At 36.5% G+C, this 16,448-nt stretch overlaps 1 protein-coding gene across 3 annotated transcripts in view; it reads right to left on the minus strand.

Moving 5' to 3' along the window:
- Positions 1–533: 533 nt before the first annotated feature.
- Positions 534–16,448, minus strand: part of bcar3 (BCAR3 adaptor protein, NSP family member) — a 74,179-nt gene continuing 58,264 nt past the window's right edge. For all 3 annotated transcript variants that reach the window (XM_065248463.1, XM_065248464.1, XM_065248465.1), the window contains 9 exons: positions 13,148–13,276; positions 10,434–10,873; positions 9,834–9,934; positions 8,765–9,456; positions 5,303–5,418; positions 4,537–4,708; positions 3,725–3,836; positions 3,438–3,644; positions 534–1,572 (listed from right to left, as the gene is read on the minus strand). In XM_065248463.1, coding sequence (XP_065104535.1) covers positions 1,397–1,572; positions 3,438–3,644; positions 3,725–3,836; positions 4,537–4,708; positions 5,303–5,418; positions 8,765–9,456; positions 9,834–9,934; positions 10,434–10,873; positions 13,148–13,276 — 2,145 coding nt within the window. In that variant the 3' untranslated portion in view covers positions 534–1,396. The remainder of the gene's footprint in view (positions 1,573–3,437; positions 3,645–3,724; positions 3,837–4,536; positions 4,709–5,302; positions 5,419–8,764; positions 9,457–9,833; positions 9,935–10,433; positions 10,874–13,147; positions 13,277–16,448) is intronic.

Consider the following 16,448-nt stretch of genomic DNA (forward strand, 5'->3'; position numbering starts at 1 on the left):
AGCACTTCGTGCTCGAAACCCTAATAATAATAATAATAATAATAATAAAACAGACAAATACAATAGGTTTTCAGCACTTCGTGCTCGAAACCCTAAATATAAAAATATTGCAACCCTAAAGTGTTTTTCCTGTAAAGGCTAGGGACAGAAAAATTGACATTTCCGTAGAATGACCCTATTATATTCATTCATTGCACACACTCACAGACTGATATATTTCAAAAGTTTATTTCTTTTAATTTTGATGATTATCCAAATCTTTTACTTTATTATTTGCATTTTCAGAGTGTTTTTTTACTCATTTCATATCTTTATTTGTTTCTTGAAAGTTTGCGCTCATTTTTATCGGCACAAAAATAATCCCATAGTTTATTTATTCAGATGTCAGATGATGATAAATTTCAATGTCAGAATATTGACCCAATACTCTAAAGTTTGTTTTGTAATCCATGGTCACATAGAAATTGCATTTCTATATTTTTTAACGAAATGGAATTGAATATGAAATTCAAGGGGGGAAAGATTTCAGTAACAGAATTTAAAACATTTTATTAGATAATTATTAATATTATTCAGAATATTACATTTAAAATTTCATGAGTGAATATTTACAGTTCAATAATACTTAATATAATATACTTAATATATTACACAAACTAGTCTTTACATGCTTATACTAATGATAACTGTACAGCATTTTCCATGTGGGACTTTAAACTGATCAAGTGTGCATTGACCAGCAGGCTTCATGATAAGAGACAAAAACCGTTCTAAGAAAGTGTATAAACTATACATTAAATGTCTTCACTTTCTTCATCTGTTACTTTACAGTTCACGTGATCGACCACATATATACATATCTGTGTAATGAAATATACACAACTTTCTTTGCACAATCTGCATTCTTTTGGCAATTGAAGGTCTATGTAGGTGAAAAAATGGCTTGTTTTAATGTAATTAAAACAATCCAGTTCATTATCTATGGTCGTTATACACCACTAATAATATAGTTATGTATAATACATCGCATTTCTGTCAAGAGATCCTTCTAAAAGTCACACAATGCACCTTTAAATTAATAAAAAGTCTTATGTGCCTTTCCTTCTTTGATGTATTTTAAACCAATTGTTACCTTCCAGTTTCAAACGTGTGAAACACAAATACAACATTTGGAAAGTCTACAAGCACGTAACCGTTCATAGAGAGGTGCCAGATGCAATGGCTTTCAAACTGGATCACATGTCGTTGAAGAACATCATCATTCGGGTGCAACCTTTCCGGTTCTTTCAAACGTTTTTTTTTTGACGTGGCTCCACATTCAGCAGATTCACAGATGGCTTTTATTTACACGTTAAGTCTCATACTGAATTGAATATATATAGAAAGTCTCTTTATTTCAGAGCTCTGTGTGTTTGACTGGAGGTTCGAGTTTTTTAGACAGGGCTGTAAGGATGAGTTTGAACTTGTCGTATCGTTCTGTCTGATTCACGGCCGCACCTCTACTACCCCACAGCAGACGCAACTGAAAATCAGTCCTCAGGATTTCCAACATGTCATCAATGGGTTGAAAATCTAGAGAGGAGAAAAACATTATTATATGATGGTTATTAATGTGTATGTGTCTTTTGAAGAACAAAAAAATACAGTCTTAAAGAGAGAGTTCACCCAAAACAGTTTCTCATCATCATGTCGTTCTAAAACTGTATTAATTTCTTTTTTCTGATGAACACAAAAGAAGATATTTTGATAAATGATTGTAAGCACACAGCTGATTGTAACTATTAACTCCCATAGTAGGTAAAACAAATATGATGGAATTCATTGGGTACTGTCAACTGTGTGCATACCATTATTTATCAAAATAACTTCATACAATACTTCCATAATATTATTCCGTAATATATCATTTTTTTCCTACTAAAGTAAATAGTTACAATCAGCTGTGTGCTTGCCATCATTTATCAAAAAATCTACTTATGTGTTCATCAGAAAAAAAGAAATCATACAGGTTTAGAACGACATGAGGATGAGAAAATGATGACAGAATTTTCATTTTTGGGTGAACTATCGCTTTAAAAAAATTGTTGCGTTATGTCATTAAAGAACCAAAATTAACCCGTTAACTGGGGCTGAGTTTACTTCAATATTTTGCATGTAAATCTATCACAACAAACTATATATTATTGGAAAGGTCTAAAAATTTAGTTTTCATACTTCAAAACCTTTTAGCAGTAATAATAATGCAGTGACTGTAATTTATTAATTTGTGGCAAGAGTATGCAGCAAACCTCTTTTTTAAAAATAATTTTATATATAAAATAATACTATATTGCATTATTTTTACAATAAATTGAAACTGCTATAACATTTTTTATTTAATATTTTCACATCCAGACGCTTCCATAAAAACTTTAAAGTGTCACCTTTAAAACAAGACCAAAATTAGGCTTCTAGACCAAAAAATGCTAGAGTTATATTCATTCCCCCCAACTCAAAAAGGGCTGCGCCAGTTAAAGGGTTAACCCATTTGATAAAATTATCAAAGTGGGACCCATGGCATAAAAATGCTAATTCTGTACTAAGCAGCTCTATGCCAAATCACAATTTAACTATTACACTGCAAAAAAAAATTTCAAGAATTTTTTTTTTTTGTATTTTTGTCTTGTTTTTTTTTTTACTTATTAAATTAAGATGCTTTTTCTTGATGAGCAAAACGACACAAGAAAAAAGTCTAGTTTTTAGATCAAAATATAAAATTTAAGTGATTTTGTGCATAAAACAAGCAAAAAATCTGCTTTTTTTCTTGAAATTTTCTTGAATTTAGTGTTTTTAAGAAACAATTTCAAGATTTTTTTCATTACCCCATTGGCAGATTTTTTTGCTTGTTTTATGCACAAAATCACTTCAATTTGAAATTTTTGGTCTAAAAACTAGACTTATTTTCTTGGGTCATTTGCTCATCAAGAAAAAGCATCTTAATTTAAGAATTTTTAGATATTTTTACTGAAAACAAGACAAAAATGCCGAGATTTTTTTCATTTTTTGCAGTGTAGGGGTGGTTTCCTGGACAGGGATTAGACTAGTCCTAGACTAAAATAAATGTCTTAAATCTTAATATGCATCAATGCCCTTAGTTTTGGCTCAAAATGCACATAAGTGATGTTTTTAGTAAAACTAGATATATTTCCTAATTAAACTAAGGCCTAGTTCTGGCTTAAAGGAGTAGTCCACTTTAAAGATGGGGCCCATTGACTTACCATGGTATTTTTTATTCCTACTATGAAAAGTCAATGAACCCCATTTTTAAAGTGGACTACTCCTTTAAGCTAATCCCTGTCTGGGAAACCATCCTTAAAAGCCTTCTGTCAAATGTATCTCTATATGGCTTCTGTTAAATGAAGGCATGCTACTCCAAAAATAATGCACTTTTGACATACCCTGCAGTACCCGCTGTGCATTACAGGTGTACGTGTCTGCATTGCGTGCAACAGCTCGAGCTGCCTCCAGGTGGCGGAACATGATTTCACAGCCTTGATCATTATTCTCCCAGATGTCCATGCTGTCAAACGTAATCGTCGATCTCTCCATCAGAGTGAGCAGGGGCATCAGCAGTGGTACGCTGGCATTGCTCAGGGGTATTTCGGCTGAAAAGACGAGAGCTATGTCTTTATCGCAAGCTACTTGTAAATGGCATTTTAGATTGGATAATTAGTTAAAAACTCACCACTTCCGTCATACAGTCCTTTGTAAAACGGCTTCAAAGATTTTTCATAAATAATTGCCGTCTGTGTGTATTTCCTCCGCAAGGTAGTCCACGTGTGATCTAGTCTGGTGATCTGTTCACACAAAAATATCAGATCGTGTTTATTTACAGCAGTCATCCACATGCATGCGAAATGTCTCAAATGAATCCGAAATTCTGTTCTTTTTGCTGGATTGTTTCGACTTTGGTCAAATATTTACATTTAATTTAAACTAATAGCTGTGTTTGTCCATATTTTACCCAACCACTTTTAAAGCGTGTGTGTATGTGTGTGTGCACTGCAAAAAATGATTTTCAAGAAAATGTTTTCTTAGTACTTTTGTCTTGTTTTCAGTAAAAATATCCAAAAATTCTTAAATTAAGATGATTTTATTGATGAGCAAAACGACCCAAGAAAATAAGTCTAGTTTTTAGACCAGAAATATCAATTTTAAGTGATTTTGTGCATAAAACAAGCAAAAAAAATCTGCCAGTGGTGTAAGCAAAAAAATCTTGAAAATTTTTCTTAAACACTAAATTCAAGGAAAATTCAAGAAAAATTTGCTTACCCCATTGGCAGCTTTTTTTGCTTGTTTTATGCACAAAATCACTTAAATTTGATATTTTTGGTCTAAAAACTAGACTTATTTTCTTGGATCGTTTTGCTCATCAAGAAAAAACATCTTAATTTAAGACTTTTTAGATATTTTGACTGAAACAAGACAAAAATATAATTTTTTTTCTTGAAAATCATTTTTTGCAGTGTGTGGTAGATAGGAGGAGTGTTTTGGTACCTGAGGCATGTCCAGTGCTTTCATAATTGAGGAAAACGCATAAAGGTCTCCCATAGAGTCTTTGAGCTCCAGAGCGACCAGAATGATCCGGTTTAGGGTGGCTGCTCTCTCCTCCAGACTTCCTGTGCACCCTAGGATATCCACAGCAACGCCAATTGCCATGGTGTTATGCCTGTTTAAAAAGGACAAGTCATGCATGTTAAATGTAAAGCCTACTTGGCGTTGGACGCAGCATTAAATCAGATTTACAGCATTGTTGGCCAAACTATTTCATTTAGTTTACTTCTCAACCAGTATATTTTTTTGTAGTGTTTAAAGAGTTAAATATAAAATTTCTTAAAATTACTCACATTTTACAACTAATCAAGAGACTGGTAAGAACCAATAAGATTTAAAGTTACGGACATGCCGCCATATTTAATTGTAGTTGTATCGATTGCGAAACATGAATTATTTTCTCTCACAAACATATCAGAAGACATTTATTATCTGACTGGATAAATGTTTTTCTGATGGATGGATGTGCTTTTGGAGTATCAAAAACTTGGGCACAATTTAATGTCATAACAAAACTCAAAAATGCATGCATATAATTTAAAATAACTCTGATTGTGTTTGACTAAATAAAAAAGTCACATACTGTATATCAAGTAGGGCATGAGAGTGAATTATGAGAATTTAAATTTTTTAGTGAACTATTCCATTAATATTTTATTGTGAAAATGAGCCTTTTGCCCTGACTGTCAGTAAAAATTCACACGTTTACCTTTCCATGAGATCCTGACGCAGCTGTCTCCCATGAGGAAGGGTCACCAATTCCAGCCCGGAGGTCACACCCATCTGACCTTTTATCTCTTCGGACACATTCAGTATCCTGGCAACCTGTGTCGTGTATGCACACACATGACACTTGCATTAAATAAACCCAAGTCAATGATCTACAAAGAAGCTAAGCTATGATATAAAAATATTTGGGCTTTACAGAAAGATTCGGGTTGGCTGAGCTTTTAATATTCTTGTACTGTGACTGATTTAAGCAACAAACTTAACATTGAATTCCCAACCACCCAGATGAAAGCCTGGTGTCGTGATGCCTCCGTTATAGGCCGAGGGAAATGTAGGAAAGGGCCGTCATGAGTCTCTTGAGTTATTTTTAATCAAATGTAAAATATGGTTCTTGCTCAATGGCACAGCTGTGGTTTGTTTTTAGGTTGGCAGGAATAACCAGTGTCCAATTTGAAGAGTAGGCTGACTCACATAATGAGATTTTAATTATAGATGTATGGTTCATGCTTGTATTGGTTGTCTGGGTGTGGATGGTTATCCCCAGTTCTCTTTTGATGATCTATTTCATCGTACGTTTCGTTTTGTGCGCTCCCGTATTTTGAAACTGAAACCTATAAAACTTAAGTCTTGTAGATTAGTCATCTATTGTGTTTAAAGTCAATGTGGGTCAGGGCCAAATGACATTGTTTACATTTTACATATTTATGCATTTGACAGATGCTTTTATTTAAAGCTACTTATAGTGCTTTCACAATTTTTCAACAGTTCATGCGTTTCCTGGGGATTGAACTCATGACCTTTACGCTGGTAATGAAGTGCTCTTCGCTACAGAAACACTCAAACATTAAAACCCATGTTGATTATAAAAACGGGCTGTAACAATCGATCGATATGGATTGATGCATCAACGTCACGTAACGTTCGTCCACACGTTTCTGGAAAAGTGCGCAATTTTTATTAACTTTATTGTCTGCCTGTGTGTCAGATTGTGATGTAATGATAAAGTGTTGGTAGCAGTGTAAAGATAGATGTAGAAAACTATAGCTGCCTTTCCATTAAATATTTGCGCAAAACTTTAGCGTTATTTTTAAACGGCAACAAAAACCTATTGTGAATATTGCATTTCAATTAACCGATGTTATCCGACTAAAACTTAATTTTGCGATAAATCATTCCAAAAACTATGGCAACGAGTGTGTTCGACTTTATACGGTACCACGACATGCAGATTACATCAAAATACAGCAAGAGCGACTCGAAGCTTACAGATCAGCCGACTCCTGAATCCCTCTCGTGTTATTTTGATGCCATGCGCTTGATGGTTCTTGAGACGCCACATGAAGTCAAACACGCCTCTTCTGTCTTATCCTCCAATCAAACATACTGCGGCATTTTAAAAGAATGATCATGTGACTTTTACGTACGTCAGGTGACCTGTAAATGGTCCATTGCAGTTTTGTGATATAACCATTTTTCGTACTGCCTGAAAAACGACCTCCGAGAGCGTAAAACTTTTTTGTGATATATGACAGTTTTTGCAGATATGCCTTGGTTTCCATTGGGCGCTTTGCGCAATTCGCTATTTCAGTTTGCGCAATTTAAAGGGTAATGGAAACACAGCTAGTGTCAGATTGTGATGTAACAATAAAGTGTTGGTAGCATTGTAAAGATAGATGTAGAAAACTATAGCTGCCTTTCCATTAAATATTTGCGCAAAACTTTAGGGTTAGTTTTTTAAAAGTCAACAAAAAACTATTGTGAATATTCCATTTCGATGTTATGCGACTTAAACTTTATTTTGCGATAAATCATTCCAAAACCGATGGCGACAGGTGTGTTCGAATTTATATAATACCACGACATGCAGATAACATCAAAATACAGCGACTCGAGCGCATACAGAGCAGTTGACTCCCGAATCCCTCTTGCGGTATTTTGATGCCATGCGCTTGATGGTTCTTGAGACGCCACATGAAGTCGAACACGCCTCTTCTGTCTTGTCCTCCAATTAAACATACTGCGGCATTTTAAAAGAATGATTATGTGACTTTTACGTACGTCAGGTGACCTGTAAATGGTCCATTGCGGTTTTGTGAGATAGCCCTTTTTCGCATTTTCTTGAAAACCACCTCCCAGAGCGTAAATTTTTTTTTCTGATATATGAGCGTTTTTGCAGATTGCCGTGTTTTCCATGTGAATGGGCACATTGCCAATTCACTATTTAAGTTTGCGCAATTTAAAGTGTAATAGAAACGCAGCTAGTGTGTGCTTGTGCATCAGATTGTGATGTAACAATAAAGTGTTGGTAGCAGTGCAAAGACAGATGTAGAAAACTATAGCTGCCTTTCCATTAAATATTTGCGCAAAACTTTAGCGTTATTTTTAAACGGCAACAAAAACCTATTGTGAATATTGCATTTCGATTAACCGATGTTATCCGACTAAAACTTAATTTTGCGATAAATCATTCCAAAAACTAAGGCGGCGGATGTGTTCGACTTTATACTGTACTACGACATGCAAATAACATCAAAATACAGCAAGAGCGACTCGAAGCTTACAGATCAGCCAACTCCTGAATCCCTCTCGTGTTATTTTGATGCCATGCGCTTCATGGTTCTTGTAACGCCACATGAAGTCGAACACGCCTCTTCTGTCTTGTCCTCCAATCAAACATACTGCGGCATTTTAAAAGAATGATCATGTGACTTTTACGTACGTCAGGTGACCTGTAAATGGTCCATTGCAGTTTTGCGATATAACTATTTTTGTACTGCCTGAAAAACTACCTCCCAGAGCGTCAAAACTTTTTTGCGATATATGACAGTTTTTGCGGATTTGCCGTGTTTTTCCATTGGGTGCTTTGCGCAATTCACTATTTCAGTTTGCGCAATTTAAAAGGTAATGGAAACACAGCTAGTGTCAGATTGTGATGTAACAATAAACTGTTGGTAGCAGTGTAAAGATGCCTTTCCATTAAACATTTGCGCAAAACTTTAGCGTTATTTTTTAAACATAAACAAAAAACTATTGCGAATATAGCATTTCGATTAACCAATGTTGACTAAATGACTAAAACTTAATTTCGCAATAAATCATTCCAAAAACTAAGGCGGCGGATGTGTTCGACTTTATACTGTACCGCGACATGCAAATAACATCAAAATACAGCAAGAGCGACTCGAAAGCATAAAGAGCAGTCGACTAGTAGTGTCTGCCTGTGCATCAGATTGCGATGCAATAATAAAGTGTTGGTAGCAACGAAAAGACAGACGTAAAAAAAAACAGCCGCAGAAAACTATGAGTCTGCTGTCAGACAGAATCTAATAATCGCTAAAATAATCTAAATACCCCTGAATTGAATAAAAATAAACGTACCACAGAATTGTACAAGAAAATCGGTATCGTATCATGATTTACAAATCACTTCACAATCTCATACCTGACAGTCTGCATGCAGGATATGTTTAGCAATCGTCTTTGGATCCTGACCGACGACGAGTTCCTTGGCTTTTTTTAACACTGTCATCTCCAGAGGCTTGTTTTCTGCCGGCAGAAGCCCAAAGTTTGTCTCTCCCGGTTGAAACGCCGATTCTGTTTCGACCACGGGTCTTCTGAAAGCTTTAGCTTTTTTGGTATCGTCTTCATCTGTGTTGTCTTCCTCGCTGTCGTGGTCCAGGGCCTGAATGGCATTATGGTAAGAACTGCGATCCAACTTATTGCTGCTATCAGTTCTCTTTAAATCCGCTTCAGTCTTTAGCCGTTCCACATAGCCGTTGGTATGTAAGCTGTTCATGTTTTCCCATTCAGCAGGGCTCAGTTCACAGTAACTAAATTCTGGACTTGATAGACTACCTGATGGTTGCTGGGATAAGGGATGCTGCTTTTGGGGCTTCATTGGAGGTACCGGTGGGGGGCCGGATGTTCTCAAAGAGGGCACCTTGCTTGGTTTAGGGGGTGGCCTGGGGCACAACTGGCTGTCGGATCCGCGGATGGCCTCGCCTGGCTGGTTGTCAAAAGTCATCCGTCGGGGTACTGTGGGGCTCAGGGCTGGCTCACTCCCGGTTCGGAAAACTGGCGATTTGGGGCACGGCTGACGCTCCATATGTGGCATCTGCGCCTGGGGTCTGCAGCCTGAAAGCAAATGAATAATTCAATGAAATAGCACTAAAGCCTCCAAAACTAAGGTTTTGCATTCTGCATTACAAAACAGAATCAGTGCTCCGGTTTTTGATGTGTTCGCATCTCGAGCCAACCGAAATTATCTCCATATTTATTCTGCTCCAAAGAGCTTTTATTTTGCATTGTAATCTAATTCGTTTCACACATTTAACATTCAAAGTATATCTCATAGACCAGAAGGACATTTTGACTTTGAGAATTACTTTCGCTCAGGCACAAAGTGCACGTAGAGAAGATGACTGGTTTTCAAAACTGTCAGACGTGTGGATCGCTAGAGGTTTGGAGGCGTGACAGGGTATCAGGAAAGATGAAAGCTGACAGACGCTCACCGATTGGGAGAAAACTCTCCGACTGATGGGTCTTCAGCGGCCGTCTCCTCTCCTGAACGTGGTTTAGACATGCTGGTTGACTTCCGCACTTATCCTTGTTACTGGAAGGAGAAAGACAGGTCACTAAGTTTCTTCTCTAAGTGTTTTCGATACACGATGACATGAATCACTCCCACGCTCACAAACACACCCTTTCAATTGCAATGAGTGCTAGATGTGGGCCGTTACACACTTATTATGAGCAATTTTAAAATAATGGCTTTTATTCTTGCGTACAAGCAGCACAGCCACATCTTAAAAATGTTTTGTTTTCCAGAAACCTGGAAAACAAAAGACTCATTACAGTCACTTATCCTAGAAGTTCAACACCTATTGTAATAAATGACAATAATTATGTAATATTAATGTTTGTTTTCATTGTAATTATCAACATTTTGAGAAGATAAATTAGCGATGAGTAAATTGTCAATCATAATTTGAGTGCAATAATCAATCTTTCTCACGTATATGACTTTGTATCAAAAACTTTCCGATGATTCCCTCTTGGCACTATTCATAATAAATGATAGGAAAACAGCCCTAGGATAGTCTTTCCCTCACCTTAGGAGATTCCCACGGCCGAGGGTGTGATCCTGGGCGTGTCCGTTCACGATATTCAGACTCAACCGTTTGGAAGTCAGATTCTTCCTATCCGAGTATCCCACCTCCGTGCGTGTACATCCGACTCTGTACTTCTCTTCCAAGTATCTGAGAGGCAGAGCTCTGTTGATTGGCTGAAATATAATGGCTCCCACAACCTCGGAAACCGGCTCGCGGTTGCCCACGTAGTATCGTACTAACGCCGGGATGCTGTCGAAGCCGTCCTTTTCAAACAAGTACTGAACCCGTGAATAGGCCTCGTTCAAGGCTACTACTTGTTTGTTGATTTTAAAGTGCTGGGCTGTGTTCTTCCATTGGCAGGTCAGGACGTAGTTTCCCGGGCTGGACAGTGAATCGCGAATCAGAAAGTCGCCGTCCCGCTGGACCAGGTTTTCTGCCACCTGAAATGAAAAAGATCATTATATGAAATGCTGTGTGATTTGTGATTGTGTATGGTTTGATTTGTATAAGATAAGTGTATCTTTGATAAAACAAAACTTACAAATACTAAAATCTTTTCTTCTCATAAATCCATGTCTGGTTTTGTACTAATGACTTGCTCTATGATCAGTGTATGGTGGCACAAAATAAAACATGGCGATTTTTTTAAGCGGATTAAAATGAGAACTATATTGTAAAGCGAAAGAGCACTTAGGTTGTAGCACTCGGGCGCAGTAATATTAACAGAAGTTTAAGCGAAAGAGGGAGTAGTCAGGAGTGATGATGTTACTGCGCGCCGTGTTTTATTTTGTGCCACCATACTTACCCGTGTAACTACTCATGTAACAGTCTTTAAATAGGGAAACCATGGAAGTGTTTGGTGGCTTCTAAATTCATCCCTGTTTGGATCCTAAGGAATGAATGGGGCTAGGCTAAATGCTAACACATTCACGGTGTGTGTACAAAGATTAAGTGCATGCATTGAATAAAGATAGGGATGTATTAATTCGTCTAAGTTGAGGTAAGGACATAGTAAAATATAAAAAAAATGGTGGCATGTTCCTTTAAATTAATTGTAAAAACGAGTTCGATTCATGATTCAGTTGTGTTTGTCAGTTATTGTGTTAGTCAGAACTGCTTAACAATATGCAGTTTTTTCTGCCTTGTGTCACAAATAATAAAATCCAGATCAGTAACACGTCTCAATCGTTCCACAGTGACAAATTCATCCATGGGTCAATTCACATAGAGTATACAGAGTTAGTACTGTAAATGACTGCCTTTCTCCTGTGTGCAGTTTGTTTGACATTAGTCAAACAGGTCAGACTCGCCCCACCGAAAGACGAAGAGTTGCGGGTAAACACAACCTGTATTGCGGCCCACGTGCTGCCAGGGGCTTTGTGAAACCCTGAATGCGTAATAACAGGGTGTGTAAGGATTTGTGCATTACACAAAGAGATAAATGAGTGCTGCTTACTTTTGTCTATCCTTCAAGGGAAAGTTTGCAGAATGATTAAAATGGCATTTAAAAAATAAACCTATTATTTAAGTAGACTTTTGATTTCTTTTAAATGCTTACTAATGTAGTTTAACAAGCAAAGCAATGTTTTGACTCTACAACACCGTTTAAAGGGTTCAAAAGTCGAACCTTGATGAATGACTTTGACCGCCAGTATGTTTATACTGTAAGCAATAATATCCGTATGCTGGTAGTTCTGTTTCCATGTTGCATAAAATAAATACATCTTGGGTCAAATAGCAGGCATGATTCATCAATGGACTAAACTTTGCTCTGACACAGATGTAGAAAGACCAGTTGTCACTTTCAGGGGCAAATTCTGCAAAGGATTGGTGATAGGTTTTCATAGGAGAGGAACTATAGCTGTCAACGCTGTGATGAGAAACTGTTGATAGATATTTCTGAATAAAGCTTACTGTTTATAAACTCTATGATATCTTAAGGCTGGGCACCAGGGTTTTGCAAGCAAAGTTGATGGCATTTTTGCATAGAAGGTATCTCTAAAGGCTTACGATTTAGATTAGATTCATTTTAATGTTTCATTTTGGTCACAGACAGGTCTGGGTGTGTATCTGGCCGTTCCAGTTTTGAGCAGGTTCAGCACCTCTCAACCAGTTTTAAACGAGTATTGATCAACAAATGACTTCATTTGGTTTCAGGATTTGAGCAAATGCATGTGTTTTAATACAATAAAAAATACATTGTTGAATTTATTACAACCATTGGGCCTTGAAAATCAAATACCAGCTTAAAACCAAATAAATTTAGCCAAACAAATAAATAAATATAAATATTGTGTTTACAGATTCATAGTTTGCAATTCATGCATAATAAGAAAGGTGAATGCCATGCTTCTCCTATGTATAAAAGAAATATAATCTTTTATGATTTTTAGGTGTTTAGCAGGTGTGGTTTTACCATGTTTTTTCTGAGCATGAATCATGGTAACACCATAGTATTCTTTTAACTAGCTGAAGTACAATACAAAACCACGATGAGGTAATCTAGTACATATCTTAATCTGTTATCATCGCTGTACCATAGTAACACTACAGTACTATTGCATAAGTTAGCAATAGCTGTGCAAGTTTTTGCAAGTATTTTCCTGTTTTAAGATGTAGCAAACATGGCCACGTCTTAATTTCATTATCTTTTTCCATAAAGAGAATAAATGTTTGTGTGTCAAAGAAATGTCTTTTAAGGAGAGCGAGGTTACCTGTCTAGGGATGGCTCCGTGATACCAGGCATGGCTTCGTGGTTCCTCACTACTTAGTTTCAGTTCTTCCTCTAGTTCTCTCCGTAGCTTCTCTGGCGGTCCATCCATGATGTACTTGTCCCTCGAAAACTGCACATATATGGGAAAAGATGAGTCAGTTAGAGCCATGATGGCCCTGTATCAGTCAGATCTTATTTCTTGTCTCTCATTGAATCTATCTTTGAATTTAACAATCTACTATATGTCTCATGGTTCATGTGCTACTCTGTTTTGTGTGACAGTCTAAGCCCCGCCCTCTTCCGGTCTATGCACGCCTCCAGAGGCCTTGAGGCATGCCGCTCACCTTCACCTGTACACACAGACACGCCCTGTTGCTAGGAATCATCGCATGCATTTACAGCTTCATTGGAAACCCCATATTATCTCAGTGTAGTGGATTTCATAATGTGGGAAGTTTAGAAATTAATTACAAATCAATAAGTTGTTTCAAAGAAATTTCTTCAGAGTTTGTGAAATACAAAATAAAGCACACTCATACTAAAATTTATTGCTTTTCCATGTTTAAGTAAATACTTTCAGTAAATCAAATCTCAGTTATGTGACCTTTAACTAGGGCCGTGCAAAAATATCGAAAAAGCATCTTAATTTAAGAATTTTTAGATATTTTTACTGAAAACAAGACAAAAATACTAAGTTTTTTTTTCTTAAAATTATTTTTTTGCAGTGTTTCGCAACATGCAACGTATTGTATTGTGTCGTTATACATTGTATCATGCTCATGTATTGTGATGTGTACACTGCAAAAAATGATTTTCAAGAAAAAAATTCTTAGTATTTTTGTCTTGTTTTCAGTAAAAATATCTAAAACTTCTTGACCCAAGAAAATAAGTCTAGTTTTTAAAGCAAAAAAATCTGCCAATGGGGTAAGCAAAAAACATTGAACATTTTTCTGACACACTAAATTTAATTTTTTTTAGCTTGTTTAATGCACAAAAACACTTACATTTGATATTTTTGGTCTAAAAACTGGATGTATTTTCCTGGGTCGTTTTGCTCATCAAGGAAAGGCATCTTAATTTAAGAATTTTTAGATATTTTTACTGAAAACAAGACAAAATTACTAAAAATGTTTTCTTGAAAATCATCAAGCCCTACCTTTAACGTCCACAGGACCTTTCAGTTGCACATACATACTATTAAAATATACACTGCAAAAAATTATTTTCAAGAAAAAAAATTCTTAGTATTTTTGTCTTGTTTTCAGTTAAAATATCTAAAAATTCTTAAATTAAGATTTATTTTCTTGACGAGCAAAACGACCCAAGAAAATAAGTCTAGTTTTTAGACCAAAAATATCAAATTTAAGTGATTTTGTGAATAAATCAAGCAAAAAAAATCTGCCAATGAAATCTTGAAAATTTTTCTTAAACCCTAAATTCAAGAAAAATTTAGATTTTTTTCTTTAAAGTTATTTTTTGCAGTGTAGATAAGAAATGGTTCTGTGGGAAACCAAAACTTTAACTTTATTTTTAAGAGTGTACTCTGTGACCCCATCCTCTGCTGCTGACTATAAAAGCTGGAAGTTTGTAACTGATGGCAGTATGTACATACAGAACAGAGATTATTTCAGTGTTTCCTTCTTTTTAAAGGCAGCAATTATCTAAAAAACTTTTTTACAAATTTGTTTAAGCTGTCTTTATATACCGATACATAATTAAAATGTAAGTACTCTGAAAAAGAGAGTATAAAACTTGAGTGTCTTTAGACCTCTCACGACTGTTTTAAACACAGCTCATTTTTCCATTCGGGACGAAACAAATGATTGGCTTGCACGACTATCACTCTCTCACGCGTCCATGGCACCACCCCTGTTGCTATGGGATCTGCCCACACATGCGCACACTCGATTGATTTGAACGTGCACGAGGCACTCTAGGAAGAGCGAAAGTACGGCAGAGAAAGTGCATTCAGAACTCACAGTACCTGCATATCCAGTCAGCGAAGGCAAACAAGGCAAACAAAGGAATAAACGAAGCAATCAAACGAGAGTAAATATCGCATGGCTTTTCCTCGAGTCGACAATGCGTTAGTGGTATTGTATCCGGAGTGTAGTCCTCATCAGAGTCAACAATGCTTTCATCATGCAAAACACTGGCTTAATAGTGAGTACTAAAAGCCATCCTATTTGTTTATATTCATACATACATAGTGATGAAGTTAGGTGTATTATTACATGTGATTGTGACATGATGTTACTACATGCACCGCGCTCCCAGCAGAGCCGGTCAGCGTTGCGCGTTCATGTGTTTTGGGGGCGTGGCTTTAGAAGAAACCCAGAAGGGAGGGGGTGGAGTGAATGGAAAAATGAGCTGTGTTTAAAACAGTGGTGAGAGGTTTAAGACACTCGATTTTTATACTCTCTTTTTCAGAGTACTTACATTTTACTTATGAATTGGTATATAAAGACAGTTTAAACAAATTTGTAAAAAAGTTTTTCTAGATAATTCCTGCCTACCCTGCCTTTAAGTGCTTGGAATGGCAGCTATGTGTGGTACCCAACCTCAGAAACCTAAAGTGATACCTTTGTACTCCAGCGGGTACTTGCTGTGGTGACACTGTTTATTCCTGAGCTAAAATCTGTACGTGAGGGAAAGATTCACTGCAGGACTCATCGTTTCAACTTTGTTGTTGTGATCTATTAAGTATGTCCAATAAAACCAACATTAGGGGAACGGAAATGGGAATCGATGAGTAACTGTTTGTGTTTGCTCAGTAGATTGATATGGCACTGTTTGTCCCTGTACAGTTTTGATTAAATACACTGCGTCTTTTAAACACACTGCTCGCACAGAGCCAGTCACTCAGCGGTATGTTTTAATAACCAGTTCCACTGTGTGTAGCTTTCCAGATTGCAATAGCTTTTATGTCCTGATGAATGATCGTTGTGGGTCGCCTTAAACCTGCCAGGACATCTGAGTATGGCAGAGAGCCCACCTCTCATAGCTGCTGGTGATGTAACTGATCCACTGACATCAATACTCATAAAAAGTGATGTCATCAAGATCAAGTGTATGATGTTTAAAGGAACCCTATGGACTACTGTGGATACTTTCATTATCTCACACAGTATTTACTGTAGAACAACGTTATACATCTTACAATGCATTAAAAGCTAAATTATTTACTCTACAGTAGCTAGTGTATGAACAGTGAGGTCTAAGAAACAAGACTCACACTGCAAAAAAATGACTTTCTTACTTAGTATTTTTGTCTTGTTTTCAGTAAAAATAGCTAAAAATTC

Source organism: Paramisgurnus dabryanus, chromosome 11 (assembly GCF_030506205.2).
Source record: "Paramisgurnus dabryanus chromosome 11, PD_genome_1.1, whole genome shotgun sequence".
NCBI classification, from domain to species: domain Eukaryota; kingdom Metazoa; phylum Chordata; class Actinopteri; order Cypriniformes; family Cobitidae; genus Paramisgurnus; species Paramisgurnus dabryanus.